Raw genomic sequence first — 27,235 nt, forward strand, 5'->3', positions numbered from 1 at the left:
ATGTGCTCAACAGTGTAAGTGGTTGCCTTTCATGTTTCTACTTTGCAAAGTTCATGAGTCCCAGCATCTTGGACAAAGTGTTCAGTTACTGAGTTGTAACAAATACTGCCTATAAAGGATTACAGTTGGATGGCATTAATCCAAGAATTCTATTTAAAATGGAGATTTTACATCAACCACTTCCCTCCCCCATTAGAATTTTTTGTTTGTTTTTGTTGTTGTTGTTGTTGTTTTTGCGACGGAGTCTTACTCTGTCGCCCAGGCTGGAGTGCAGTGGTGCGATCTCGGCTCACTGTAACCTCCGCCTCCTGGGTTCCAATGATTCTCCCGCCTCAGCCTCCCAAGTAGCTGGGATTACAGGTGGGTGCCACCATGCCCGGCTAAATTTTTTTTTGTATTATTAGCCATGTTGGCCAGGCTGGTCTCGAACTCCTGACCTTGTGATCCCCCAGCTTCGGCCTCCCAAACTGCTGATATTACAAATGTGAGCCGCTGCGCCTGGCCCTTGTTTTATAGTGTCTTGCTCTGTCACCCAGTCTAGAGTGTGGTGGTGTGATCTCGGCTCACTACAGTCACAACCTCCTTGGCTCAAGCGATCCCCCTGCCTCAGCCTCCCGAGTAGCTGGGACTACAGGTGTGTACCACCATGTCTGGCTAATATTTTTGTACTTTTTGTAGAATGGGTTTCACCATTTTGCCCAGGCTGGTCTTAAACTCCTGAGCTCGAGCAATCCGCTGGCCTCCGCCTCCCAAAATGCTGGGATTACAGGTGTGAGCCACCATGGCTGGCCTGAGTTTTGTTTTTAATCACCAAAGTAAAACCACTCTATTATTCAACAGACGTGGCTTTAAGCTATCAAGCTATTGAGTGGAGCTGGACTGTAAGGCAGGTGAGAGGTCTGGGGGCTTCAGGGGTCCAGAAGCCTCCTGAAAATACTGTGTGCCAATGTGTGTGCACACATGCACCACAGTTCTCCCCCAAATAAAAAGCTGTGACTCTTGGTAATGTGGGGTAAATGAGAGCAAAGTGATTTTGGCCTTGGTGGTGATAGTATCGCCAAGAGAGGGATGATGGTAGGATTGCAGCTTTATAGCAACTCACACTCACCCTGTTTTCAGATCTCACCAGTGTTTTTCTGAAGGCCTCAGGATATCACTCAAACCTTCGAAGTCCTTGCATCTTGAGGCCAAATTTTGCACTTCAGTCCATGAACACATGAACAGAGTGCGCCTGTGGTTGATGGGCATTGGGCTGGGTGTGGCACAGCCTGGGACTCCTGTTAGCTGAATACTTTCACCTTTCTTTGTTTCACCCTTCTTAAGGCAGGACGGTGGTTACACAGCCATTGTAACCAGTGGGCACTCAGCGAGTGTGAGTTGCATGCTTATACTGAAAGGTTCTAGGAAGTCAGGTTTGGAGGCTCTTTCTGTAGAAAGGCAGTGCTGCTCGCCCAACATTGAGACTTGATATTTCTCCCAAGTAACTGGGATTCCCACAGCTTGGGGAGAACCAAGACAGTTGAGAGTGGTGGGCTGGAGGAACAGCTGAGGTAGGAGGGGGTGGGGGAGGGGAAGCTTGTTCACATGCTTGTTAACATTTAAGGGTCTTTGACAAAGGAAGTCTAATGCCTTGCCCCGGTCAGCCGGTGATTGCCCCCCGGGAGGCCCCGTTGTGCACAGGAAGTCAGACACTAATGATGTTAGCGAGGGGACAAAGGCGCCTGGCCTGGGAAGGGTCTAATTGCTGTGTCCGGCTCCCAGGCGGCCGGCCTCAAGCTGGAGGGGGCTGGGCAGGATGCGCTAAGTGTTAACACCTGGAGCCGGCACTGCTGACTTCCTGGTGCTTTTTTGTTGTTGTTGTTGGCTTTGTGACTGGGCATACATACTGACAACACACACACTCAAAGGCATTCAGAAACCCTGGCTGCATCTCAGGGGTATGTTTCAGGACTTGCTATCTAAGAGACTAGATGGAAATGGTTTGATCAGGAGGTCACACTGTGAGTGTCACCCCTGGGCCGGGCAGGCTTTACTCCTGTTTCTCCTCCCATCTGCCCTTCAGAGCTTGGTGACTGTGGCTTCACCTCTGGGCTGATTCCTTCCCTCTCCCCCGGAAAGCTTCTGGGAAAGGCCAGACCTTGCAGAGAGAGGCAGATACTTATTAGAAGGGTCACTCTGGCTTTAGCTTAGAACATTCTAGTCAGAATGAATGGGAGAATATTCACTCCTGGAGGACAGAGAGAACCAGCTGGGGTCACCCAAGGGTGGTTATGGTGTATGTGTGGATATTTTATATGTTGCTATCTGAATTCACACCTGGAGAGGTAGTTGGAGGGTCTGCATCCCAGGGAACTGGCAAAGCCAAGATGCATCCTTTGATTTCTAAGTGGGGTCTCGGGATTTTTTGCGTCTAAACATGGCTTTGGACCTGGGGGCCTGTGAACCCCTCAGAGGCCCTTGGGTGGCCTTCATGAGCTCTGGCAACCTCCCAAAATTGTGTATGAAAAGTTTCTGGGGAAAATTGGGTAAGGATTATTTTTCACAGGATTCTCCAAAGGTTCTAGTAAACTTTTCCTCTTAACAAAAACAGGGTCATCAGTAATTAAAAGCAAATACACCCTGCCTTGGTCAGTAGCCCTGCAGGGTGGGATTAGAGGTTCAGTTCAGCAAGGGCAAGGCTACCAATGGCAGGCAGTTTTGAGCACAGGTTGACTCACTTGGATTTTTGCAGCTAGAGAACAGGAGAGTTTAAAAGGATGCTTGAAGCCTGTCTCCTTCCTAGAGAAAGTGGGGGAAAGCCACAAATTCTGAAAAAGGGCCTAATGCTGACTTACTGCTTTCCACTGTTATTTTAAGGTTTTTCTGTCCGAGACCACCATGTGGACAGACTTAATCGGCTGACAGAAGGGGTTGCCTTGCTTTCTAGCATGTCCTGTAATGTTTCCATTAACACTGAAACCTAAAAGGATGGCCTTCCATAATTTCCAAATATGCGAAATCTGCCTTGAAGGAAACGTGTGTGGGGCTTGCCGGGGACCTGTTGGGGTGGAGGAGGCTGAGTCCCCATGGCAACGTCACAATCCCCCATTTCTACAGGCATTTGTGCTGTAAAAGCAGAATTCCAGATGTGACATAGTATTTGGAGTCTCAGTCCCCGGGCCTCGGAAACAGTGGTATTTGAAGTCGGCACAATTCGGTGCACCTCTCTGTGTGGTCCTAAGGCTTTTCATTAGTAGTTGTGTTTTGATCTGAACATTTCCTCTCAGCTTAGGCATAACAATCATGTTTATAGCTTTAAGTTTTCCTCTATTGTCTAATCACTATTTTGCCCTCATAGGAAGAGACTTTTTCGGCTTCTGGAGTGAAGTCTTTGTAACTGTTCCTTTCACAGCTAAGTGAGAGTGAGTCAGTAGCCGATTTGCTGGGTGGGTATTTGGGTGGTTGGTTGTTTGCTTCCTCTTTGTACCCAGTATTTATGGAAAAAGCATACACAGACACAGTTAATCTGAGTCTGTGTATGCTTTTTAAACTACAGATGGGTTGACTGTTACCTTAAAGATGCCAGTTCTCTAACATGCGGTTCTCATTTGAGTGGATGGGAGTGGTGTGCGAAGCAGAGGGAAAGGTCTGGCTCTCTGTCCAGAGGCGTGTTTTATAGCTTGTCTCTAACGTTTTCGGAATTGGAAAAATGAAACAATCCTGTCTATTTGTGAGTATCAGCCATGGGAGAACACACGGCCCAGATTCTTAACAGACTAATTGGAAAAAGTACTTGAGTTTTTGCTTCGTGAGAACTAAAGAGACTGCACAACTTTGTTTTGCCTTGTTTTTAAACCCAGGGAGAAAGTTTGCTTGTGTGCATTGCGTGTGTATGTGTCTGTGTTGATGTCTCTGGGCTTTAGCTGCACAGCTGGTTCCAGTGGCAAAGCAATAAGAAAATCATAAAGTCAGGCGTGGGGAAGAACATTAAAAAATATATGCAGTTCCATTCAGGCCACCATCATTTAGAGAAGTTGCTGTCGGAGAAACAACTCACACCAGTGTCCTAACATATCTTTATCTTTAGTGAATGGATTTCGGGGGGCAGAGTGGGTGGAGGGGTGGGATAGTGAAAAGAAATTTGGATGAAAACTAGAGCTTTCAGTTTGATAAGCAGGACACATGGTAACTTGGCATGGGTCGGCCTCATGTTAGAGCTCAGAAACAATTGTCCCTTCAGCTTTCCTTTGGAGAGTGTGAAATTAGGAACATGTGTGTGCTGATTAGCAACATGTCAGAGATGAATCATGATTATGGCTTTGGTCTGGTGCACAGGCCGTGCTCTGGAGTAGTGATTTCCTACCTTCCTGAGCAAATCTTTTTAATTAGCTTAAGATCTCCGGGTCTTTTTGGGCCAATGTGGTAATTGCTGGTGGGAACCCAGCAGCACTCCCCAAGAGCTTGTGTGTTCCTTGCTACGCATCCAAGACCTCACCTCCAAATCAGACTGCTGGCATCCTTCATTTCTGAAGTTGGTTGCATCTCAATTTGAGAGAGAGAGAGAGAGAACAGCTCCTGGGAATGTGGAGGGAATATCTTGAATAGATCCAGGCCCAGGCTGGCTTTTGATTTATTTTCCCTGTGTTTCGCGTTCACCAGCATTCTCTTCAGCTTACATCACCTGAGGCTTCTCTGCCTTTGCCGACTTTTTGTTGTTGTTGTTGTTGTTAAAGGTTTGAACTGAAGTAAGTGGGGTCTATGTTTGTTTAGGAAACCATCTGAACTGGCATGGAGTCAAATGTCCCCATATTCTGCTTCATCTCACCCTTCTCATGTCCATTGGTCATAGACAAAGATGTTAGTCCCGTTGTACATTTTAAGCCTCACAGCACTGTCTGCTGTTACACAGTGGAAGCCCAAGATGGAGAAAACGTTATAGAAAAACAGAAAGTATGACTGGGCCTGGTGGCTCACGCCTGTAATCCCAGCACTTTGGGAGGCCAAGGCGGGCATATCTCTTGAGATCAGGAGTTCGAGACCAGGCTGACTAACATGGGGAAACACCTGTCTCTACTAAAAATACAAAAATTAGCCAGACATGGTGGTGGGCGCCTGTAATCCCAGCTACTTGGGAAGCTGAGGCAAAAAAATCTCTTGAACCCAGGAGGTGGAGACTGCAGTGAGCCAAGATCACGCTATTCCACTCCAGCCTGGGCGACAAAGCAAGACTCATATCTCAAAAAAAAAAAAAAAACCATATATATATACGTATATATCTACATATATACGTATATATATACGTATATATATACACATATACACGTATATATATACACATATATATACATATATACGTATATATACACACATATATACGTATATATATACACATATATATACATATATATACATATATACATATATACGTGTATATATATACACGTATATATATACATATATATATACACACACACACACATATATATATATATATATACATATATGAGTTGGCCTTAGTTTTAAGAAGTTACTAGGTGTACCTTTAAAAAACCCATCTTCCGGCCGGACACAGTGGCTCATGCCTGTAATACCAGCACTTTGGGAGGCCAAGGCGAGTGGATCAGCTGGGGTCAGGAGTTTGAGACCAGCCTGGCCAACATGGCGAAACCCTGTCTCTACTACAAATACAAAAATTAGCCAGACATGGTGGTGGGCACCTGTAATCCCACCTACTCGGGAGGCTGAAAGGGTAGGATCACTTGAACCTGGGAGGCGGAGGTTGCAGTGAGCCGAGATCGCACCAGTGCACTCCAGCCTAGGCAACAAAGCAAGACTCTGCCTCAAAAAAAAAGTCTTCTCAGTTCTTTGTGCAAATGCTCTTATTTAAATTTTCACTCTAACTCTGTTCACTAAAACATTACTGGCTTTCTGAAAGTTCCTTACTTGATTTGAAAGTTTGGCCTGCCTTCCACTGGAAGAGGGGCGCTATATTTAGCACAGTTCTTCTTGAAATGCATTTTTCCAAAATGGCAGTTAAGCTATGCTGGAGGTGAATTGGAAATGTTGCTCTGGGAAGTTAGTGTCTTCAAATGGCTTAGAATGCCCGAAGGCCCCTCAGGAAGTTGGCTGTCTGATCACCTTCATGGCTGCCCCTGGCTGCTGCCTGTGGATCCTGCTCCACTGCCGGCCTCTCTGTATCCAGGCCTTTGCTTCTTTGCCATATGGCTGGAGCATGGTGTGGGTTTTTAGCTTTTGAATTTTATTCCTTTAGAGCACTTAAGGGTTATCCTCCCCTCCCTTCCTGAGTTAAAGATGTTTTCTCCATTATATTCCCATTTGCTGCTTCCATCCCTACTGACCATAGAGCACCAACCAAAGGAATTTCATAGCAGCGCTCCAGGCAGCCGGGGCTTGCTGCTTAGCTCCCTTTGGAACAAATTAAAAGCTACCCATTAGTGCAGCAAATAGGGGTGCTTAATTAACTAAGAATGTGGCACCCTGAGGCCACTGCATTGGCATTTATGGTTTTTAAGTAACAGGCAACAAACAAGTATTTTTAATCGTCAGCTCATTAAATATCAAAAATGGTATAGTAGCTAAAAGCTTGAGATTGTTTCTTGAAGAACAGTTCACAAAGCTGGTCAACAGCCTTGTAAGATGCCTTATCTGTTTTCTCTTAGTGTGGGCCCTCATTCTAAGCCCATAATTCAGTGTAACACCAAGCTAGGTTCTTGGGATATATTACTTGGCTTGATAATGCATTCATTTATTCAGGCAGAAAATTTATACTTATCAAGGACTATGTGTCAGGCCCAGGACTGTAGGCAGGGGTTTTGAGGGCTGTCCTCCTGGGCTCTGTCTTCAGCCTCTCCTTTTCCAATCCAACCTATGCCCTTAACAAAACTGGAGTTACTGGGCCTCCGTGACCATCTGTTGAATGCATTTTAGTCTGGTGATCAGTGCCTACCAATACCTTGCCCTGACCTGTCTGTCTTATCTTCCACAATCCTCCAAGGTTCTGGATGCAGAAGACAGATCACACCTAGGAAATGCACCACCTGTGATTTTTCTCCAGTCTTCCTCATGTATCTCTTTGTAACTTGCCCTGCAGTACAACTCTCACCTGCTTATTGAGGCAGTAACCTTCTTGGGAAGGATGACGTAAAGATTTCTGAGTTTATTGTGTGTCAGATGCTATGCTGAGCACTTGATATATGTCATCTCACACAGTGCTTTCCACAAAGTTTTATTCAAACACTTTTTTTTTTCTTTTGAGATGGAGCCTCACTCTTTTTGCCCAGGCTGGAGTGAAATGGCGCGATCTTGGCTCACTGCAACCTCCACCTCCCGGATTCAAGCAATTCTCCTGCCTCAGCCTTCCAAGTAGCTGGGATTACAGGCACCCACCACCACACCTGGCTAATTTTTGTATTTTTAGTAGAGACGGGGTTTTACCATGGTGGCCAGGCTACTCTCAAACTCCTGACTTCAGGTGATCCGCCCGCCTTGGCCTGCCAAAGTGCTGGGATTACAAGTGTGAGCCACTGCACCCAGCCTATTCAAATACTTTATAGCTCAGGGAGGTTCAGAAATTTACCCAGAGTCACACAGCTGGAAAGCTGGTGGTTTAGACACACATCTGTGTAACTCCAAAACCCACTGTCTTAACCACTTCTTTACTTCTGGGGGTCAGCCCCAGGTCAGCCCACAGAAGCCTGCATCTAGGATAGTAGAATCTCAAGCGGCAGCTCTGATAGGTCCATGTTGTATGCCTGCCTGAAGCTTGGGTTGGGGAGAACACAAGGACAGGGATCAGCTCCGGGTGTTGGGGGGCAGGGTGGAGGAATGACAGCACGTGCCATGTGTGTGTGACATAGAGGTCTATTTTATCCATATTGCAGCTGAAATTATATGAGTGTATATTAGCTTTCAGTTGCTGCTATAATAAATTACCAAAACCTTAGTGGCTTAAAATGACATACCTTTATTGTCTTATTATAGTTCTGGAGGTCAGAATTCTAAAATGGATCTTAATGTGGCCAAAATCAAAGTGTTGGCTGTGCTGGCTCCTTCTGGAGGCTGTAGGGGAGGATCCATTCCTTGCCTTTTTCAGTCTCCGGAGGCCACCTGCTTTCTGTGGCTTCTTAGCTCCTCCTTCCTCCATCCTCAAAACCAGTACTTCAAATCAATCTCTCTTTCTCTCTCTCCTCATTCCATTGTCACATGTCTTTCTCTGATTCTGACCCTTCTGTCTCCCTCTTGTAAAGCCCTTTGTGGCTATTGGGCCCACTTGGATAACCCAGAATACTCTCCCCATCTCAGGATACTTGAACTTAATTACATCTCCATAGTCCCTTTTGCTCTGTAAAATAGCATAGTCACAGGTTCTGGAGACTAGAATGTGGATACGTTTAAGGGGCTATCATTCTATCTATCCTGAGGTGTAAAGAAAATAGAAGTGCACCATGGGCTAGCCTGGGATACCATTGCTAAGGTGGTTTCTGAGGGCTCTAGAGCAGCTGAAGTATTATTTGGGCGCTGAGCTAAGGACAGCCTGATAGAGCATCTGTGATGCATGTGCTGAGAAGCTGTGCACTTGAGGAATTCCAGGAACGAAAGGTTTTTTTTTGTTTGTTTGTTTTTTTGAGATGGAGTTTTGTTCTTGTCACCCAGGATGGAGTACAATGGCACAATCTCGGCTCACTGCAACCTCCGCCTCCCGGGTTCAAGCGATTCTCCTGTCTTAGCCTCCCAAGTAGCTGGGATTACAGGCGCCCACCACTACACCCAGTTAATTTTTTGTATTTTTAGTAGAGATGGAGTTTCACCATGTTGGTCAGGCTGGTCTCGAACTCCTGACTTCAGGTGATCCACCTGCCTCGGCCTCCCAAAGTGCTGAGATTACAGGTGTGAGCCACCACGCCCAGCCACAAGGTCTTTAAAATGCATGTAAGAACTAATACCTGGGATGTTTTCTCCTGCTTCTGAGCTCCATGACCAGGCTTGGATGGCCACGGGGTCTTAAGATCTCTGATTTTCTGTGGAATTGGAACTACCATTTTGCATCTACATCCCTAAAAGTGCCATGCTACTCAAATTGTGGGAATGAATTACCATGTTCCCCTCAAGTGAGTAGCAGGCAGACCGATGTGTCAGGAACACAGTGTGATGCGGCAAGCAACCCACCAGGGGAAGGGACCTGGGTGATAGGAAGAGAAGAGGAGGGGATTCTGAGAATGCAGGCATGCCCAAGAACATTTTCCGAGCAGAACTGCAGTGTCCAAAGGGTTTAGAAGGTGCAAGAGGGAGTGACTGGGAATGTACGCAGGTGTCACATCAGGAATGATCTGGAGGGACAGGGAGCCAGTGAAGGGCTCAAAGCAGGGGAGCGAGGGCAGATATGCACATGGCCAGAGCCCCTTGAGGTCAAGACCTGGGTCTGGTTCATAGCTGAGTGCACAGCCTTGTGAGTCTTAGGCCAAGGTGGAATGCTCAGCAGAGTGAATGGATGCCACAGGTAAGCTTCACCTTCCTTCCAGGCCAGCCTCACTGGACCCCCCTTCTGAACAGCTCCACACACATCACAGAGACTTTATTTGGAGGGATTTAGGTTCTTGAATGCATGGCATAGCACACCTCACTGTCTTGGGCTCCTTTCCACAATGCATTAGCCATAGCCCAATAAATACCTGCAAATAACATGTTGCAATAGGAATAAGAGGAAACAAACAAACAAAAGAAATACAAGGGAACTGGAACAAAAAAAAAAAGCTACGTCTGACAAGTAAGGTGATTGGTCGCCAGGGTCCCTATGCACTAGGGAGCATAGTGTTAGATGGAATGTGTTTCCTTTTTGAGAAGTCCCTCCTGTACCTGGCTTCATTTGATCTTCCTCAAAACCACCTCCTAGAGGAAAGCCATGTAAATTCTTTAAAAAAAAAAACAGTTGAGGAGACCCAGACCCACTGGTGTAGAGCAGCAGTCCCCAACCTTTTTAGCACCAGGGACTAGTTTCGTGGAAGACAATTTTTCCATGCACTGGGGGGTCAGTAGGGGATGGTTTCGGGATCAGACTGTTCCACCTCAGATCATCAGTTAGATTCTCATAAGGAGCACAGAGCCTAGATCCCTCGCATGCACAGTTCACAATAGGGTTTTTGCTCCTATGAGAATCCAATGCCACTGCTGATCTGACAGGAGTCGGAGCTCAGGTGGTAATGCTCGCCCACCGCCCACCTCCTGCTGCGCGGCCTGGCTCCTAACAGGCCATGGACCAGGACCAGTCCAGGGCCCGGGGGTTGGGGACCCCTAGAGTAGAGTGGTTTGCCATCGGGCATCCGGTGGAGGATGGGAGGATTGAGGTACTAACCTTGGCTTCTAGATTATAGTTTTCTTTTCCTCCCATGATGCTACTCTGCTTTCCTCTTCATTCTAGCCCAGTTATCCTTCTCCCTGTTAAGCTTCTAGAATCTGTTGTCTTACCCATCCTTCATTCATCCTTACTCAAGGGCTGTGGCATTTGATACACTGTACTTACTTATGCCGGGCTCTTTCACCCTTGCTATATATACCTTGTTTTGCCATCTAAACTGGGCATTCTTGGAGGGCCAGGGTGTGATTTGAAATTTATCTGCATGCCTAGGATATAATCTACCTACCCAGTTAATCTTCTTTGAAGTAATGAACCCCATGTTAATTCATTTCATGAGGGCGGGGACAGTGGCTATTTTGTTTGCCAGCATAGCTAGCATAATGTCTGGCTCCTAATAGATGGGGAGTGAGTTTATGTCTTGGGGGCTTATAAGAGCACAGAACAGTGTGATTTGGGGATCTTGGGCTTTGGTCTTGGGGGATTGGATTGTCTCGTTCCTGGTCTCCTACCTGGTTGTGTTACTCTGGTGTCTGCCATCTGCAGGTTGAGCAGCCTTTAGTTGCACAAACTGTGGTCTTGTCCCTAAGCAGTTGTAGACACTGTTAGGATTTTAATAAGTACACAACACTTTCCAAAGTGTTTTAGTTCAGGTGAGGAATTCTGGAATCTTGTATATGTGGGGAAGAGAGGCTAGAAGGAGGAAAGCTGGAGAAGGAAGGTGAACTATGAAGAAGAGGAGCTTCAGTAGATTGTGGGGTGGTGTGCCATGTGGATTTAGGTTTTCTGTTACTTGTTCCTCACCTTAGAGTCGGGGGTGGGTGGTGTGTCCATGTGCCCCTCTCTGCCCAGTTGTGCTTTCCCAAGGCCCATGTATATCTGAGTTCAGGGATACACTTTCAGTGGGTGTGCCTGGCTTCAGGATAAGCAGCGTGAACATGCCTGTGGCATATGGATGTTATGTGGTTGTGGCCGAAAACCCTGGGCTCCATCAGAAGTGTTCTCCACATTTTGTTTTGGTGTAACAATTGCCCATTAAATGCCAGGCTGCCAGCATATGGTTCCCTCCAACATCCTTCTTGTTAAGTGGAAACTTTAGCTGTGTGGCTGGAATATTTTCCCATCATTTAGCATTTCAGAATTAACATATTTTGGAGAATTCTGTGATTAATGCTGAATGGCACATTTGCAGAGTATTACAGAAACAGTTAAATTGGAGTTGGTAGATCTGTAGCTGCTCTTTCTCATGATGCGTAAGTGGTGGAAAAGGCGGGGTCAACGGGAGGATTTTGGGGCTCACTCTGTGGATGCTATAATTAAAGTAGGAAGTCTGGCACAGTTGTTAGCCCTGGTATTAAGAGTACAAATGGCTGACGGCCACATCACCAAGAGTAAGAGTTAGGCCTTTTAAAGTCTTTTTTCTTTTTCTTTTATGACCCACACTATGTATTCCAAGCATAGGTATGGATGCAGTGAAGAATTTTCTCATTAAAAGTAACAGCTTATTCCCACACTCATTCCCAGTCTTGAAATGAGAAACCAGTTTCCTTAGAGTTGAGGAATTGCCTATCTGTCGTGGCTTAATAGAGCTTGCGGATGAGGGCTTCTGGAGTAGATGAACTTTATAACCAATCAGTGCTCAAAGTGGATCTAACTGGAAGGGCTCCAGCTGGCAGCTCTTGGTCTCTCTCCCAATTTTACTGTTAATGAATTATTATTTAACCCCTAAACATAGAACAGCCTGCCCTTATTGTTTTAGGGGAAGTGAGTGCTCATGATCCCTATGGCCTGGCAGTTAGGAATCTCCTGAGCTGGCGGGAGTTTGACAGCTGTGGGGGGCCATGAAGTGGGCAGAAAGAGTGGTGGATGATGTCCGGGGACTGGCATGACCCTGGGTCTCAGCAGTGCTGCCTGCATTTGGACTCCATGGGGCTTTGTGTTGGAAGAGCAAATTGGCTTCACTCTGCATCATGTTCTCTTGTTTTCCCACAGGGAGTGGGGCCGGCCAGCAGAAACAGTGGGCTGTACAACATCACCTTCAAATATGACAGTAAGTAACCGCCTTTATTGCCGAAGAATGGAGCCCTTTGAGTCATCTAGAGATTACATAGCCATGCTTAATCAAGGACTCTGCAGTCTTGGGGTTGATGAATTTTCTGAACCTGTTCAGGTTTGTGAACAGCTAAAGCAGCTCAGTCTTAATTAAGCCACTGAAGTATTTGGGAGCTTGACCAGGTCAAGTGTCTTCCATAGTGTTCAGAAAAGTTGTGTAAGGAGACTTTCCCTGTGTTCCTTGGGGTTTATCTGCATGTGTTGTTAAGGACATAGCTGCCAGTATGGCCCAGCAAGGAACACATAAACAAAGTTGCCCCAGTGCAGGGTGCTAGGGAATGGTGGAGAGTATGGCAAACTGGATAGCTCATGTCTAGTCTGAGGGGAGCCTTGACTCCTTAATTCCAAATATGGTGGCCATGAGGAATTTTCACTGAAGATAGCAAATTGATTTCCAAGAATAGTGGGAAATTTGTGCTTTTTGTGTAAACATTTTTTAATAATGGCAGTTATTTTTAAAATTTCACACAGAGTGAATCTGTGTGAAATTCACACAAGGTGAATCTGTGTGAATCTGGGTTCCAGATGGGCCAGGGATCTGCAGTCTGCAGTTAGTTGGCCATCACTGACCAGGCCTGGGCTCCAACCCCAGTTCCCCATCTATCAGTTCTTTTTTCTTTTCTTTTTCTTTTTTTTTTGAGATAGAGTCTCACTCTGTCACCCAGGCTGGAGTGTAGTGGCGTGATCTCTGCTCACTGCAACCTCCACCTCCTGGGTTCAAGCGATTCTCATGCCTCAGCCCCCTGAGCAGCTGGGATTACAGGTGCATGCCACCACACCCAGTTAGTTTTTTTTTTTTTTTTTTTTTTTTTTTGAGACGGAGTCTCGCTCTGTCGCCCAGGCTGGAGTGCAGTGGTGTGATCTTGGCTCACTGCAAGCTCCGCCTCCCGGGTCCACGCTATTCTCCTGCCTCAGCCTCCTGAGTAGCTGGGACTACAGGCGCCTGCCACCACGCCAGGCTAATTTTTTGTATTTTTAGTAGAGATGGGGTTTCACCGTGTTAGCCAGGATGGTCTTGATCTCCTGACCTTGTGGTCCTCCTGCCTCGGCCTCCCAAAGTGCTGGGATTACAGGAGTGAGCCACTGTGCCTGGCCACACACCCAGTTAGTTTTTGTATTTTTAGTAGAGACTGGGTTTTGCCATGTTAGCCAGGCTGGTCTTGAACTCCTGGCCTCAAGTTATCTGCCCGCCTCTGCCTCCCACAGTGCTGGGATTACAGGTGTGAGCCACTGTGCCTGGCCCCACCTATCAGTTCTGTGAGCTGTGGCAAGTGATTTGACTTCTCCAGGCTTCAGTTTTCTCTTTTAAAATAAAACTTAGTTTCCTTCTTCTAGCATCATTTTGAGGTTTAAATGAGGTAATGCTTATAACTGCTCAACTTGGGAGCTGACTGCAATGTACATTCATTAATTGATATCTATTAATATAGAAGTCAGTCCAACTGGAGTTGAAATGCAAGCACCATTTTTTTGCCTTTTCTCTCAGAAAAGGGTGACTCTGGCTGAATTGTTTTCTAAGGGCATGAGGGGTGCTTTTTCTAAGCAGCTCCTTTCATTCATAAGAAGGTAGTTGTATAGAATTGTGATCATTTTAGCTTTATGAGCCATAATTTAAGTAAAAATGACAAGAAGGAACTTGACTCATATTTAGTGACTTCTGGCATCTGATTCATCTCTTGGACAGGGTTATGAATCCATGTAAGTAAAGGGCTTAGGTTGCATTGAGGCCTCTGGAATAATCACTGCTAAAGCAGGATTGTAAAATCTGTGGTTACAATCTTAACAATTTTAAGATACAAATATGTGTGTCAGATTCACACCCACAGTTGCTGGCATGGCTATTTTAGGCTAACCAGTGAGGACTTACACATGCAACTCAGGCAGCTCACATTGGTGGTGTATATATGTTCTGGGTAAATGCTGGGTAGATGCTAATGAAAGATTTGCACGTCCATGATACTTGGTTCAGCTAAGTAAAGACCTGGAAGGGATCTTTCTTTGAGTTACAAAGTGAATTTCTAATATGTGCTCTTGGTCCTAGCAGATCTTGTATTACATTCAAGAGTTCAGAATTTTCCCGTCAGCTGCAAACAAACATTTGTATCTCTAATTTAATATGGGGTTTGTGAAGGAGGATCTCTCCGTGTAAAACTTTAAAGTATCTTGCTGTTTTCTTCATAATACCAAATATTTGGCCCACATACCTATGCCTGTCTCTTAGTCATTACTTTCTTTTTAATTCTTCGACATTTAATTAAAATTTAATTTACAGCTTGTATTGACTCCTGAGACGTTTGAAGTTCAGTTGCATTTTGGGAAAATGTCATTCGGACATAAAGTTTTTGTAACCAGAATCCAAAACTTTGGACTTGCTAATAATTAGATCCAGGCTGTGTAGAAAAACTTATTCCATATTTTCCATTGAAAAAGGTATTTCTGTCTTCCACAAGGAAGTTCCTGTTACTGCTCAGCTGACTGGTTACTAGTCAACTGAAATAACTTGTTTGAAATAACTAAGAAACAATTACTGTTTTCAACAAAATTACTAAAAATCGTATTTTTGTATTCCTTTGTCATTTAAGTTATACAGGAAGAAAATGTCTTGCCATTAAGTCTAAATTAAATTTTATAAGTCTCTCTGCTTCCTTTGGCCTTGAATTCCATGTTTTTTCCTTTACATTCTGAGGTGGTATGCCCAAGTAGGTTATATTAAATTTTCTTAATTCTTAGATTTTATATTGGCTGGGCACAGTGGCTCATGCCTGTAATCCCAGCACTTTGGGAGGCCAAAGCGGGTGGATCACCTGAGGTCAGGAGTTCGAGACCAACCTAACTAATAAGGTGAAACTCTGTCTCTACTAAAAATACAAAAATTAGCTGGGCATGGTGGCATGTCCCTGTAGCCCCAGCTACTCAGGAGGCTGAGACAGGAGAATTGCTTGAACCCAGGAGGCAGAGGTTGCAGTGAGCTGAGATTATGCCACTGCACTCCAGCCTGGGCGACAGAGCAAGACTCTGTCTCAAAAAAAAAAAAAAAAAAAAAAAAATTCTTAAACTTTATATTGCATAACTATATTTACAAAAACCCAAACAGTATTAATTTTGGCATTAGGAATGAACAAAGAAAACAATGACAACTACAACCATTATTTGCTCTTGTTCATGCATCTTTTCAGAGCTGTTTGATTCTCTTTCATTATGGACCACAATAAGTCAAAATATTTGAACTTTACAAGTATGACAGGATCTTGCTTTTTTTTTTTTTTTTTTTAATAGTTTGGGAATCCGGTCTCAGCCAGGATTTTTGCAGGCTGAACACCTCTGATTCAGAACTCATGTTGGTAGCAATAAGCTCTGTGCTGTGATAGAAGTGGTAAGAGCTGATCTCTCATAGCTGCAGTTTCCTCGTTTGTATAGTGACGGTGTTAAACCAGATGTTATAAATTTTTTCCTATTCTAAAATCTCTTCTTTACCCAGAGAACATATGTTGATTGCTTTGAGAGTGAATTTTCACTAGAAGTAGAATTTGGTTTTATTAACATCCTTTGAAAGAAGTAATATTGAAATGTAAATATGGGCCAGGCGTGGTGGCTCACGCCTGTAATCTCAGCACTTTGGGAGGCCGAGGTGGGTGGATCACCTGAGGTTAGGAGTTCGAGACCAGCCTGACTCGAACCCCGTTCGGGGTTTAGTAGAAACCCCGTTTCTACTAAAAATACAAAAATTAGCCGGGTGTGGTGGCGCATGCCTGTAATCTCAGCTACTCGGGAGGCTGAGGCAGGAGAATTGCTTGAACCCAGGAGGCAGAGGTTGCCATGAGCCGAGATTGCGCCATTGCACTCCAGCCTGGGCAACAAGAGCAAAACTCCGTCTCAAAAAAAAAAAAAGAAAGAAAGAAAAAAGAAATGTCAATATGACTGTTTTTGAAGCTGACAGAGTTGAGTGGAGGAAGGGAGTGTGCCTAATGTAGTCAAGCAATAAAGCAGAATATAGGCAGCATGAAGGATGGAGTTTTACAAGTAGGGGGAGTGTGTTTTAGTGTGTGTATGTTATGCTTTAATACATTTAAAAGGAGGAATATTATGTGCATGTTAAAACAAGGCTTGGAAGGGTATTCATTAGAATGTTCATTGCACCTCTGTGTGGTAAGAGGTTATGAATGCCTTTTATATTTTTCTTATAGTCTTTTGTGGTTTTTCAATGTCTGCAATGAACATTTTTAGTCATAAAAATGGGAAATGTGCAGGGAGACTCTACAGGGAGAAAAAGGGAGACTCACAGAGCTTCTTACAAAGTCCTCTGGAATGCTTTATTCCAAAGAAAAACACCCTGGCTTCAGAGGGGTACTGGACAGGTTTGGATGTTTGATGGAACTGATGATCTTTTGCAGCAGTTACTAAAAGAGAGGGTGTTCAAGTTTGATCATTGAGAAAGAAATGGGGTTGAAGCAGCATAAGAATTACGAGTGGTGTCTGCTGGGGATGGTGAATGGTTCTCCCTGCAAGAGTGGCCAGAACAGCTCATAGCCATTCTCTGAAGTCACAGCCTGATTCTGGCCAGAAGCTTTTGGCAGCTTTTTAGGAAACTTGCAGATTTTGAAGGTGTATTTAGCAAGACCAGGTGGTGCAGCTGCTGTGGCTACATTGACAGGTGGCAGTGAGTAAACTCCTCAGGCAAAATCAAAGATTGGTGTTGCTTCTGTTTTTTGAGCAATGTGGGGTGCCTTGGATTTACTGGGGGTTGCTGGTGTCTTTGATGACACATGGTGTCTAAGAACAAAAATTTTACCTTTGACCAATGCTAGTTAACATCTTTATCACTTGTCACTGAGTTAGTAGCCTGTGCTAACTGGGTTAAGAATCTTGCTGAGAATCTCTCCCTTGTGAATTCACATCTGAGTGTTAGTTCCTTTCCCCCAATCACCTGGCCCTCTAGGTTTTTTCTAAAAACAAACAATGCCCAAGTTATTTAGCGATTGTTTTGTTTCATATCACTCTTTAATGCTGAAAATTGGTTGAATTGATGTAAATAATTACTGATTTAGGTTTAAAAAAAGTTAATGCCGGGTACACACACAAACTTCACACTGTATAAGATCCTCCCAACACTGCCCTGGAATTTAACATGGGATGAGTGGGTGGTGATGGTGGTGCTACAAATCATTCCTCTGTAGCATCTTACAGTTTTCCAAGCAGTAGTCAACCTCTCATGTCTTATTTGGGCTTTTGAGGCACACATCTTTAACAGAATGGATTTGGCCACCTTCAGACATGCCCTGTTTATTTTGATAAGATGAACCTGAAAATAAAAATGAAATTTTAAATTTAACTGTTCTCATTCTCCCTACTCTCTAGATTGTACCACCTACTTGAATCCAGTGGGGAAGCACGTGATTGCTGACGCCCAGAATATCACCATCAGCCAGTATGCTTGCCATGACCAAGTGGCAGTCACCATTCTTTGGTCCCCAGGGGCCCTCGGTGAGTGGTCAAAAATCGAGTGCATGGTGATAACCTGGGTGGATAGGGCCCAGTGCAAAGGTCCCACGTGATGGTCTCCAGGAACCAGGCAGGTCTTGATGTGAGTGAGGCTTATGTTGGATTGGGCACAGATACACTTTGTTGTGTATATTTGCTGGGCATACACATGGCTTGAGGCTGTGCCCTATGGTCTTTTGTTTCTTCTACTGTTATTGTTATTCACATGGGCTTGAAAAGTAATATTGTGTGAGTAATAAATGGCACTGACGTCTTCGCCTCTGTCTCAGCCCTAGTCAGGGGTGGGAGGGCAGCAGTGCCAAGAAAGCCCATGGCCCATCCAAGGGCATAATGGCCATCCAGCATTAGCAGTCTCCGTGGACACAGAGACATGCCAGCCCAGCATTGTCACATGTTGTGATTTTTCAGGAAAATCCCAGTGTTCATGAAAAACAATGAAATCAATGAATTTTTAAATGTTGGCAACAAATTGAATTTTTTTTTTTTTTTTTTTTGAGATGTAGTTTCGCTCTTTCACCCAGGCTGGAGTGCAATGGCACGATCTCGGCTCACTGCAACTTCCGCCTTCCAGTTTCAAGCGATTCTCCTGCCTCAGCTGCCCGAGTAGCTGGGATTATAAGTGCCTGCCATCACACCCAGCTAATTTTTGTATTTTTAGTAGAGATGGGGTTTCACCATGTTGGCCAGGCTGGTCTCAAACTCCTGACCTCGTGATCCGCCCGCCTTGGCCTCCCAAAGTGCTGGGATTACAGGCATGAGCCACTGCACCCAGCTTGAATTTTTGTTTAAACTGTGTAAGCCAAAGAAACAAAATGGAAAAGAACAAAAAAAAGCAGGCCAAGCATGGTGGCTCACACCTGTAATCTCAGCACTTTGGGAGGCCGAGATGGGAGGATCATTTGAGGCCAGGAGTTTGAGACTAGCCTGGGCAACAAAGTAAGACCCCCATTTCTACAAAAAGATTAAAAGATTATCTGGGCATGGTGGCACAAGTCTGTAGTCTTAGCTACTTGGAAGGCCGAGGCAGGAGGATCAGTTGAGCCCAGCATTTGATGCTACAGTTAGCTATGATTATCGTGCCACTGCACTCCAGCCTGAGCTATAGAGCGAGACCCTGTCTCTTTATAAAACAAAACAGGCTGGGCGTGGTGGCTCATGCCTGTAATTCCAGCACTTAGGGAGGCCGAGGCAGGGGATCACCTGAGGTCAGGAGTTTGAGACCAGCCTGACCAACATGGTGAAATCTCGTCTCCACTAAAAATACAAAATCAGCTGGGTGTGGTGTTGCATGCCTGTAATCCCAGTTACTTAGGGGGCTGAGGCAGGAGAATCACTTGAACCCACAAGGCAGAGGTTGCGGTGAGCCGAGATCGCACCATTGCGCTCCAGCCTGGGCAACAAGAGCAAAACTCTGTCTCAAAAATAAATAAATAAATAAATAAATAAATAAAAAACTAAAAGAAAAAAGCAAACCTGTATTATATGGCTAGATTCGGGTTGGGGCTAAATCTGCTTGTCCTCTTGAATTAATTGAAGATACACAGGAAAGAATGGGTTAGCCAAGCGTGAGACGTAAGAAGGGGACCCTTTGTTCAGACGGGCCTGGGTTTGAACCCCCAGAATTGATCTTTCACATGAGGCATTGAACCTCACTGAACCCCAGCTTCCCCGTCTGTAGAGCGGAGATGAGAACTGCCTCATGGTTAGAGACACACATGGTACATTTTCAGAGAGAACTCTCAAAGAATAGTGGCTGCTATTACCATGATCAGAACCTGGTTCTCGAGACTGCCGCTTTGACACTGCCACCTGATGTTACAAGTTTGTGAAAACCTGGCCAAGGGAGAAGTAAAATAAAGTCTGAATTTCTTAATCTGAACAGGATAAATCTCAGAAGAACCAGATTGCAGGAGAGGGAGGATGAAGCAGACCCATGGGCCGAACCACTTCTCCACATCAGTACTTCTGGGTTTTAACCTACTGGGGTTTCCAAAAATAATATTATCTTAACATTCAAAGATTAAAAACATTTTCTGTAGATAAAAAGGAAGTGGTCATTCCATGTAAGGCTTAAATGGTTAAGGAGTTGGCCTGACGAATTGCAGGCCCCCTTGTTAGAATGAAAGTAAGAGATGTGAGCTGGTGGCAGGAAAACTGAACATGGACCAGTGGAGGCAGAAGTCTGTGCTTTTCCTGGACGCTGATTTATGGGTGGGGGTGGCTGGAGAGTTTCTGTTAGGTTCTATCAAGGACACTTCTTGGAAGGTAGAAAAGCATGTGAGTTAAGAGCACTGGCTGAGAGCCAGACACTTCCTGGGTTCGAATCTCACCTCTGTCATTTTATTCCTATGTGACCCTGGGCAAGCCAGTTAGCTACTATAAACCTCAGTTTCCTCATCTGTAAAATGGGGATAATAACACCTTCCTCCTGTGGTTGTTGGAAGGATTTGATGAATTTAAATGATGAGAGAGAGAGCAAATAAGTTCTTTCATGGGAAACTGCTCTATAAAATTACTAATCATTACATAACTACAAGGTATTAATAGTACTGTAATTTGTCACGGTGATAAAGGAATTACATTTGCTGCCTCTTCCCTCGGCCTCAGAACCTTGGCATAGTGGTTTTTAGGCTAATCTTTTAAAAATAAGAACAAGAACCACCCCTTGATGAAATTTCTTTTCTTTTCTTTTCTTTTTTTTTGAGACGGAGTCTCTGTCGCCCAGGCTGGAGTGCAGTGGCACAATCTCGGCTCACCGCAAGCTCCGCCTCCCGGGTTCACACCATTCTCCTGACTCAGCCTCCCGAGTAGCTGGGACTACAGGCACCCGCCACCGTGCCTGGCTAATTTTTTTTTTGTATTTTTAGTAGAGACGGGGTTTCACCGTGGTCTCGATCTCCTGACCTTGTGATTCGCCCGCCTCGGCCTCCCAAAGTGCTGGGATTACAGGTGTGAGTCACCGCGCCCGGCCCCAACTGATGAATTTTTATGTAATTGTGAGATGTATGGCTGTTAATAGTATTAATCACCTGGCTTTTGTTAGTCATTCTGGGAATGTTGCGTAAATTAAATCTTAGTATTAATACTGAGGATTTGTTTTAAAAAGTGTTTTTGGATCTCAAAAGACAAGTCCTGTGAGATCTAAAATAGTTGTTGGTCTAATGACTTTGTCATCACCTTGTCTGAATCTCTGGTGGTTGCTCAGCTGGCTTTCACCCCCACAGGAAGCTTTGTAATTGAAATACAACATGGCAGAGTCGATACCTGTGCACCATAATACTCTGAAACCCTAAAATGTGAAGCTCTAATTGTTGCTCCTCTGCCCTACTCACCAAGAAATATGTATTCTTCATCAAATAATTATAGGATTGGAGAACCTATTTGAAAGAGAAAAAGATTTTTCTGGCCTTTATCATCAATAAATTTCCCACCTGGTTAATTGCATCCTGTTTAATTACTTTTGTCCTGGGGAGGGGAAGGGTTGAAAATGTTCAGAAGGAATGTGAAATCGATATCTCGCCATCGTGGCAGGCTTTGGAGCTCTCCAGCTGCAGTTGGACCACTTCAGTCTCCGTGGGATACACAGCCCCGGTGCTGGCGCTTGTGGCCGTCAGAGCTTAATCCTTTTGAAAGCATCTAGTCGGACGTGCAGTGGGGGGAGCTCAGGTGGCAGGAGGCTGGGCTGGCGCCTTTCAGCGGCGCTGTGGGTGTCTCGGGGCCTCGGAGGCTGTATGAAGAGCACACACTGGGCAACCCTTGGGTGTCTGCCTTTCAGGCATGATTAGAGCAAGAACCGCTTTGTAAATCACACAGGCATTCCCCTAAGCTATTTAATCTCAAGCCTCAGAACCCCTTGGGTGCAGACACAATTTGTTGGGAATTTTGTATGTTGCTCAGTGAGATGTGCCAAAAAATGTAGAGCTAAAACTTAAAAGTGGAAACATGGTTTTGGGGGATTCCCTAGTCAACACTGGGAATTATCATCAGCCGAATGTATTCTGTGTAATGACCTAGAAATTATATATTCCACTTCAGACTTTTTATGACCAATTGTAACTGGAGTCTAAATATTTGAACCCTAATGCCAGAGAGGCAATAGGTATTTATGAAATAGCTGGCTGGATTAGGGATTAATTAGTAATGGTGGGATGGAGAAAATCACCTGGTCTTTACCAGAGGAATGCAGGGGATGTGTTTTTTCCATTCTATAGACTCAGATACCCTGGCCAGAGTTAGAATTCCTTTAACTCTGGTGTGTAGGTAGAGAAGATGGTAATCTTGGAGGAAGAAGAGTGTGTTCAGAAGTAATTAGGTTCACTATTAATAAAAGCATTCTGCTTTGCTTAGGCATCGAATTCCTGAAAGGATTTCGGGTAATACTGGAGGAGCTGAAGTCAGAGGGAAGACAGTGCCAACAACTGATTCTAAAGGATCCGAAGCAGCTCAACAGTAGTTTCAAAAGAACTGTAAGTCACACTGGGGAATGTCCTCCTGAAGACATGCCATTGTTCCAGGGTCCTGAATAGTGTATTCAAAGTCTGAAATTGGAGAAGGAGGGGCTATGGAGTCCACCCCACCCGCCAAGGTGGGCAAGAATGGTACAGCTGCACCTTGAGCCTGCTCCACGCTCCCAGGGAAATTCTTCAGCACCTCCGTGTGTAAACACGCCTCTCGGGTTACTGCTGGAGCAGTGATCCTGGAAGGTGTCTTTGTGCTCCAAAGAGTGTATGTGGGCTCACCCTGCCCCCCAACTCTGAGGTTCAGTATTAACAAGCCATGGGTTCTTTGCCAAAAAACAGACTGCATTGTCCATTTTCATGGTTAAGTGATCCAAACCTCAAGTTGGTCCAGAAAACTAGACCTGACTTCCTGCTTCCCTGGAACATGTCCTGCAGCTCTGGAGTTGTGTCTGGGTGGCAGTTGGGGTAGGAGCGAAGACCTTATGAAGGTGGAGGGGTGGGTAATTTCTCCATGATGTCACTGTGTTTTTGTTCCCTTTTAGGGAATAGAATCTCAACCTTTCCTGAATATGAAATTTGAGACGGATTATTTCGTAAAGGTTGTCCCCTTTCCTTCCATTAAAAACGAAAGCAATTACCACCCTTTCTTCTTTAGAACCCGAGGTGAGTATGGCCTTTCCTGCCTGGTTCCCATGAGAAGACTTTTCTCCGCTTTTAATGATTTTTCTACAGAAATGTGTTCGAGAACGTGCCAAGACCGGGTGCGGTGGCTCACACCTGTAATCCCAGCACTTTAGGAGGCCGAGGCAGGCGGATCACAAGGTCAGGAGTTCGAGACCAGACTGGCCAACATGGTGAAACCCTGTCTCTACTAAAAATACAAAAATTAGCCAGGTGTGGTGGCAGGCGCCTGTAATCCCACTACTCGGGAGGCTGAGGCAGAAGAATTGCTTGAACCCGGGAGACAGAGGTTTCAGTGAGCCAAGATTGGGCCACTGCACTCCAGCCTGAGTGATAGAGCAAGATTCCGTCTCGGGGAAACAAACAAACAAAAAACACGCCAAATACTAGTATGAAACAAGCATGGCAAGGAGAAAAGCATCCAGAAAAGCACTTTTTAGAATTAAGGTTAGGTACAGACACTGCTCATCTAACCAAATATACCCACTCCTGGCTTGTTGTAGAACAGACCTGACAGTTGATATTTTTGAGGATGCTGTGACCACCGCTAAGACAGTCTGCATTACCAGGCACAGCACCTGCCTATGCTCTCGGCTATTTGGGATGCTGAGGCAGCAGGATCACTTGAGCCCATGAGTTTGAGGCTAGCCTGGGCAACATAGCAAGACCCCATTTCTAGTTAAAAAAGACAGCTGGCCAGGTGCAGTGGCTCATGCCTGTAATCCCAACACTTTGGGAGGCCAAGATGGGTGAATCACCTGAGGTCAGTAGTTCGAGACCAGCCTGAAAAATATGGTGAAACCCTGTCTTTACTAAAAATACAAAAATTAGCCGGGCGTCATGGTGTGCGCCTGTAGTCCCAGCTACTCAGGAGGCTGCGACAGGAAAATTACTTGAACCCAGGAGGTGGAGGTTGCAGTGAGCTGAGATCAAGCCACTGTACTCTAGCCTGGGTGAAAGAACAAACCTCCATCTAAAAAAAAAAAAAAAAGACAGCCATGTATCAAAACGATTAGATTGAAGAAAAAAAATTGGCCTGGCTTGGTGGCTCATGCCTGTAATCCTGAGGCAGGAGGATTGCTTGAGCCTAGGAGTTTGAGGCTAGCCTGGGCAACACAGCAAGACCCCATTTCTAGTTAAAAAAGACAGCTGGCCTGGTGCAGTGGCTCACGCCTGTAATCCCAGCACTTTGGGAGGCCGAGGCAGGCAGATCACGAAGTCAGGAGTTCGAGACTAACCTGGTCAACATGGTCCCCGTCTCTACTAAAAATACAAAAATTAGCCAGGTGTGGTGGCATGTGCCTGTAATCTCAGCTTCTCAGGAGGCTGAGGCAGGAGAATCACTTGAACTCAGGAGGCGGAGGTTGCAGTGAGCTGAGATCGTGCCGCTGCACTCCAGCGTGGGCCACAGAACAAGACTCCATCTCAAAAAAAAAAAAAAAAAAAAGGAATAAAAAGTGTATGTTGATTGTGTGGTAAAGGGTAGGAGCATGAAATGATTCCATCTTTTACCTGTTATCAGGAGGGTGGCCTGTCATTTTCAGGACTAGATTAAGAAAATTATTTTCTAGAAAGTTCTGTTCATTTAATGTCCATGTGCCAGGCCCTGTTCTAAAGGCATTTCAAATATTAACTCCAAATACCCTCTGTGACAACCCTACAAAGAATTTAATCGTACCATCCCCACTTACTAGATGTCGAATCCCACACAGAGAAGGTGAAGGGCTTGTCGGGAGTTGGATTTGAACCCCAGAAGTCTGACTCTGGAATCCATGCTCTGAACTCAACCACCCACTGTGCTGGGTCTGTTCACCTTCTGTTCTGTACAGGTTATCTCTTTAATCTTCCTGAGTTGCTGCTTTCAAACTTTGGTGGCTGGTCACCCTGCAACAGGCAGCAGCTCCTTCTTGCCTTCCTGATCAGTCTTTCTGTCATTCAAGGCCTTGGATGGTCAGTCCTGTCCAACATCCCCTCCTGTGAGGTCTGGTTGCAGCCCTCATCCATTGTGATGTTTCTGTTCACAACTCCAGCCTACATCAATGTTTCCCTCTGCAGAATTCTTATTGTGGTTGTTTTCTATGCAGCGAAGTTATTTTAACAATTGGTCTCATAATTTTTTTTTTTTTTTTTTGAGATGTAGTTTTGCTCTGTCACCCAGGCCAGAGTGCAGTGGCGCGATCTCGGCTCACTGCAAGCTCCGCCTCCCGGGTTCACGCCATTCTCCTGCCTCAGCCTCCCGAGTAGCTGGGACTACAGGCTCCTGCCACCACGTCCAGCTAATTTTTTTGTATTTTTAGTAGAAACAGGATTTCACCATGTTAGCCAGGATGGTCTTGATCTCCTGACCTCATGATCCACCCGCCTCGGCCTCCCAAAGTGCTGGGATTACAGGTGTGAGCCACCGCGCCCGGCCCTCATAATTCTTAAAATAAAATTCCATAGGGCAAAGACCATGTGTATGTCACATCATTTCTAGATGACTTGCACATAATAACCAGATAGAAGATTCAAAGAATGTGCTTATGAAAGCCTCACCTAAATCAAAATTAGTGTAATTTAAGATGAATTTTTCCCGTTGGCATAGAATCAATGTGTCTATTTGGGGGTAAGGTAGGGGGTGTGTTCCTGTAATGCAAACATTTATCACCATTTCAGTGCACTGTGGTTTTGATGCTGCCTTCAGTTTTCTTGGCATTATATGGAGACTCTCCCTGGGTTCGCAAGCAGCATGGCATAGTGGACTAGCTGTTTGGCCTCTCTCATTGTGTTTTTATTGCGTTTAGATTCTGTTTCAAAGCTATTGGCTTTGGCACCTGGTTTTCAGTGCTGACACTACTACTTATATGCCTGCATGTCATTTCAAGAAACCATCAAAAGCATCTTAAATTAGAATACTAGTGAAGGTTAAAATAATCCTGCAGCAGTTACCAGGACCACTCCAAAGTTCTCTTGTGTCTAAACATCTCCACAGTGGGGTAGGGGCCAGCATCATTTCTGTTTACAGCTGAAACAGAGCCTCCATGTGATTGTAGCATGAACATAGCTCTGCTGCCCTTGGCCACCAGCCTTGAAATTATGTAATGCCTGACAAGCTTTTAACATCTGGGTGACTGTACACTGTTACCATTTATGTGGCATGAAGTGACCTGCATTAATATTTTTATATTGTACCATTTAAATTTTCATAAGATACAACTGCACAGTAGTGAAAATCCTCATTGAATTGATATATTTTATACCTTTTCTAGCATCACCTGGCACAGTATCTTTATATTTCATTGGGTTGTTGGGAGAGGAAAACGTCAAACTGTCCTGAAACTAAAAACATGTATCTTTATTCTCTTAATAGCATGTGACCTGTTGTTACAGCCGGACAACCTGGCTTGTAAACCCTGTAAGTAATAGTGTTCTTATCTATCAAGTCTCAAAGTATTGCCACTATGATGGTGTTGGGGTAGCTTCTGGTTGCTCACTCTGGGTCCTGCCTCCTTCCAGTCTGGAAGCCTCGGAACCTGAACATCAGCCAGCATGGCTCGGACATGCAGGTGTCCTTCGACCATGCACCGCACAACTTCGGCTTCCGTTTCTTCTATCTTCACTACAAGCTCAAGCACGAAGGACCTTTCAAGCGAAAGACCTGTAAGCAGGTGAGCTGCTGGGTGTACATAAAGGAACACTGCGTGTTTCAAAGCGACCCCCGGACCACTGGAATTTGGGTTGCTCAATGTGAGCATTAGGCTTTGTTGGCTCTCAGTGGTTGGTAGATACTTGAGAATGTAATCACTGGGCATATCTCAGGGCCATCTTGCCACTGTCCTTCATTCCCTAGTTATCTGTAACCCAGCTGTCCTGGTGGTGATATAGCCTGGTAACAGTATTGCCAAGGAATAAACAAGAAGTATTTCTCATTTGTTCATATATATATATATATATATATATATATATATATTTTTTTTTTTTTTTTTTTTTTTTTTTTTTGAGATGCAGTCTTGCTCTGTTGCTCAGGCTGGAGTGCAGTGGTGTGATCTCGGCTCACTGCAGCCTCCGCCTCCTGGGTTCAAACGATTCTCCTGCCTCAGCCTCTGGAGTAGCTAGGATTATAGGCGCATGCCACCACGCCCAACTAATTTTTGTA

General features: G+C 45.0%; 1 protein-coding gene across 2 annotated transcripts in view; it reads left to right on the forward strand.

The window, feature by feature from the left end:
• Nucleotides 1-27,235, forward strand: part of IL17RD (interleukin 17 receptor D) — a 76,024-nt gene that overhangs the window by 33,093 nt on the left and 15,696 nt on the right. For both annotated transcript variants that reach the window (XM_054479680.2, XM_063661048.1), the window contains exons 2-7: nucleotides 12,341-12,398; nucleotides 17,816-17,941; nucleotides 22,307-22,425; nucleotides 22,962-23,082; nucleotides 26,450-26,494; nucleotides 26,596-26,747. In XM_054479680.2, coding sequence (XP_054335655.1) covers nucleotides 12,341-12,398; nucleotides 17,816-17,941; nucleotides 22,307-22,425; nucleotides 22,962-23,082; nucleotides 26,450-26,494; nucleotides 26,596-26,747 — 621 coding nt within the window. The remainder of the gene's footprint in view (nucleotides 1-12,340; nucleotides 12,399-17,815; nucleotides 17,942-22,306; nucleotides 22,426-22,961; nucleotides 23,083-26,449; nucleotides 26,495-26,595; nucleotides 26,748-27,235) is intronic.

Source organism: Pongo pygmaeus, chromosome 2, assembly GCF_028885625.2.
Source record: "Pongo pygmaeus isolate AG05252 chromosome 2, NHGRI_mPonPyg2-v2.0_pri, whole genome shotgun sequence".
Lineage (NCBI taxonomy): Eukaryota > Metazoa > Chordata > Mammalia > Primates > Hominidae > Pongo > Pongo pygmaeus.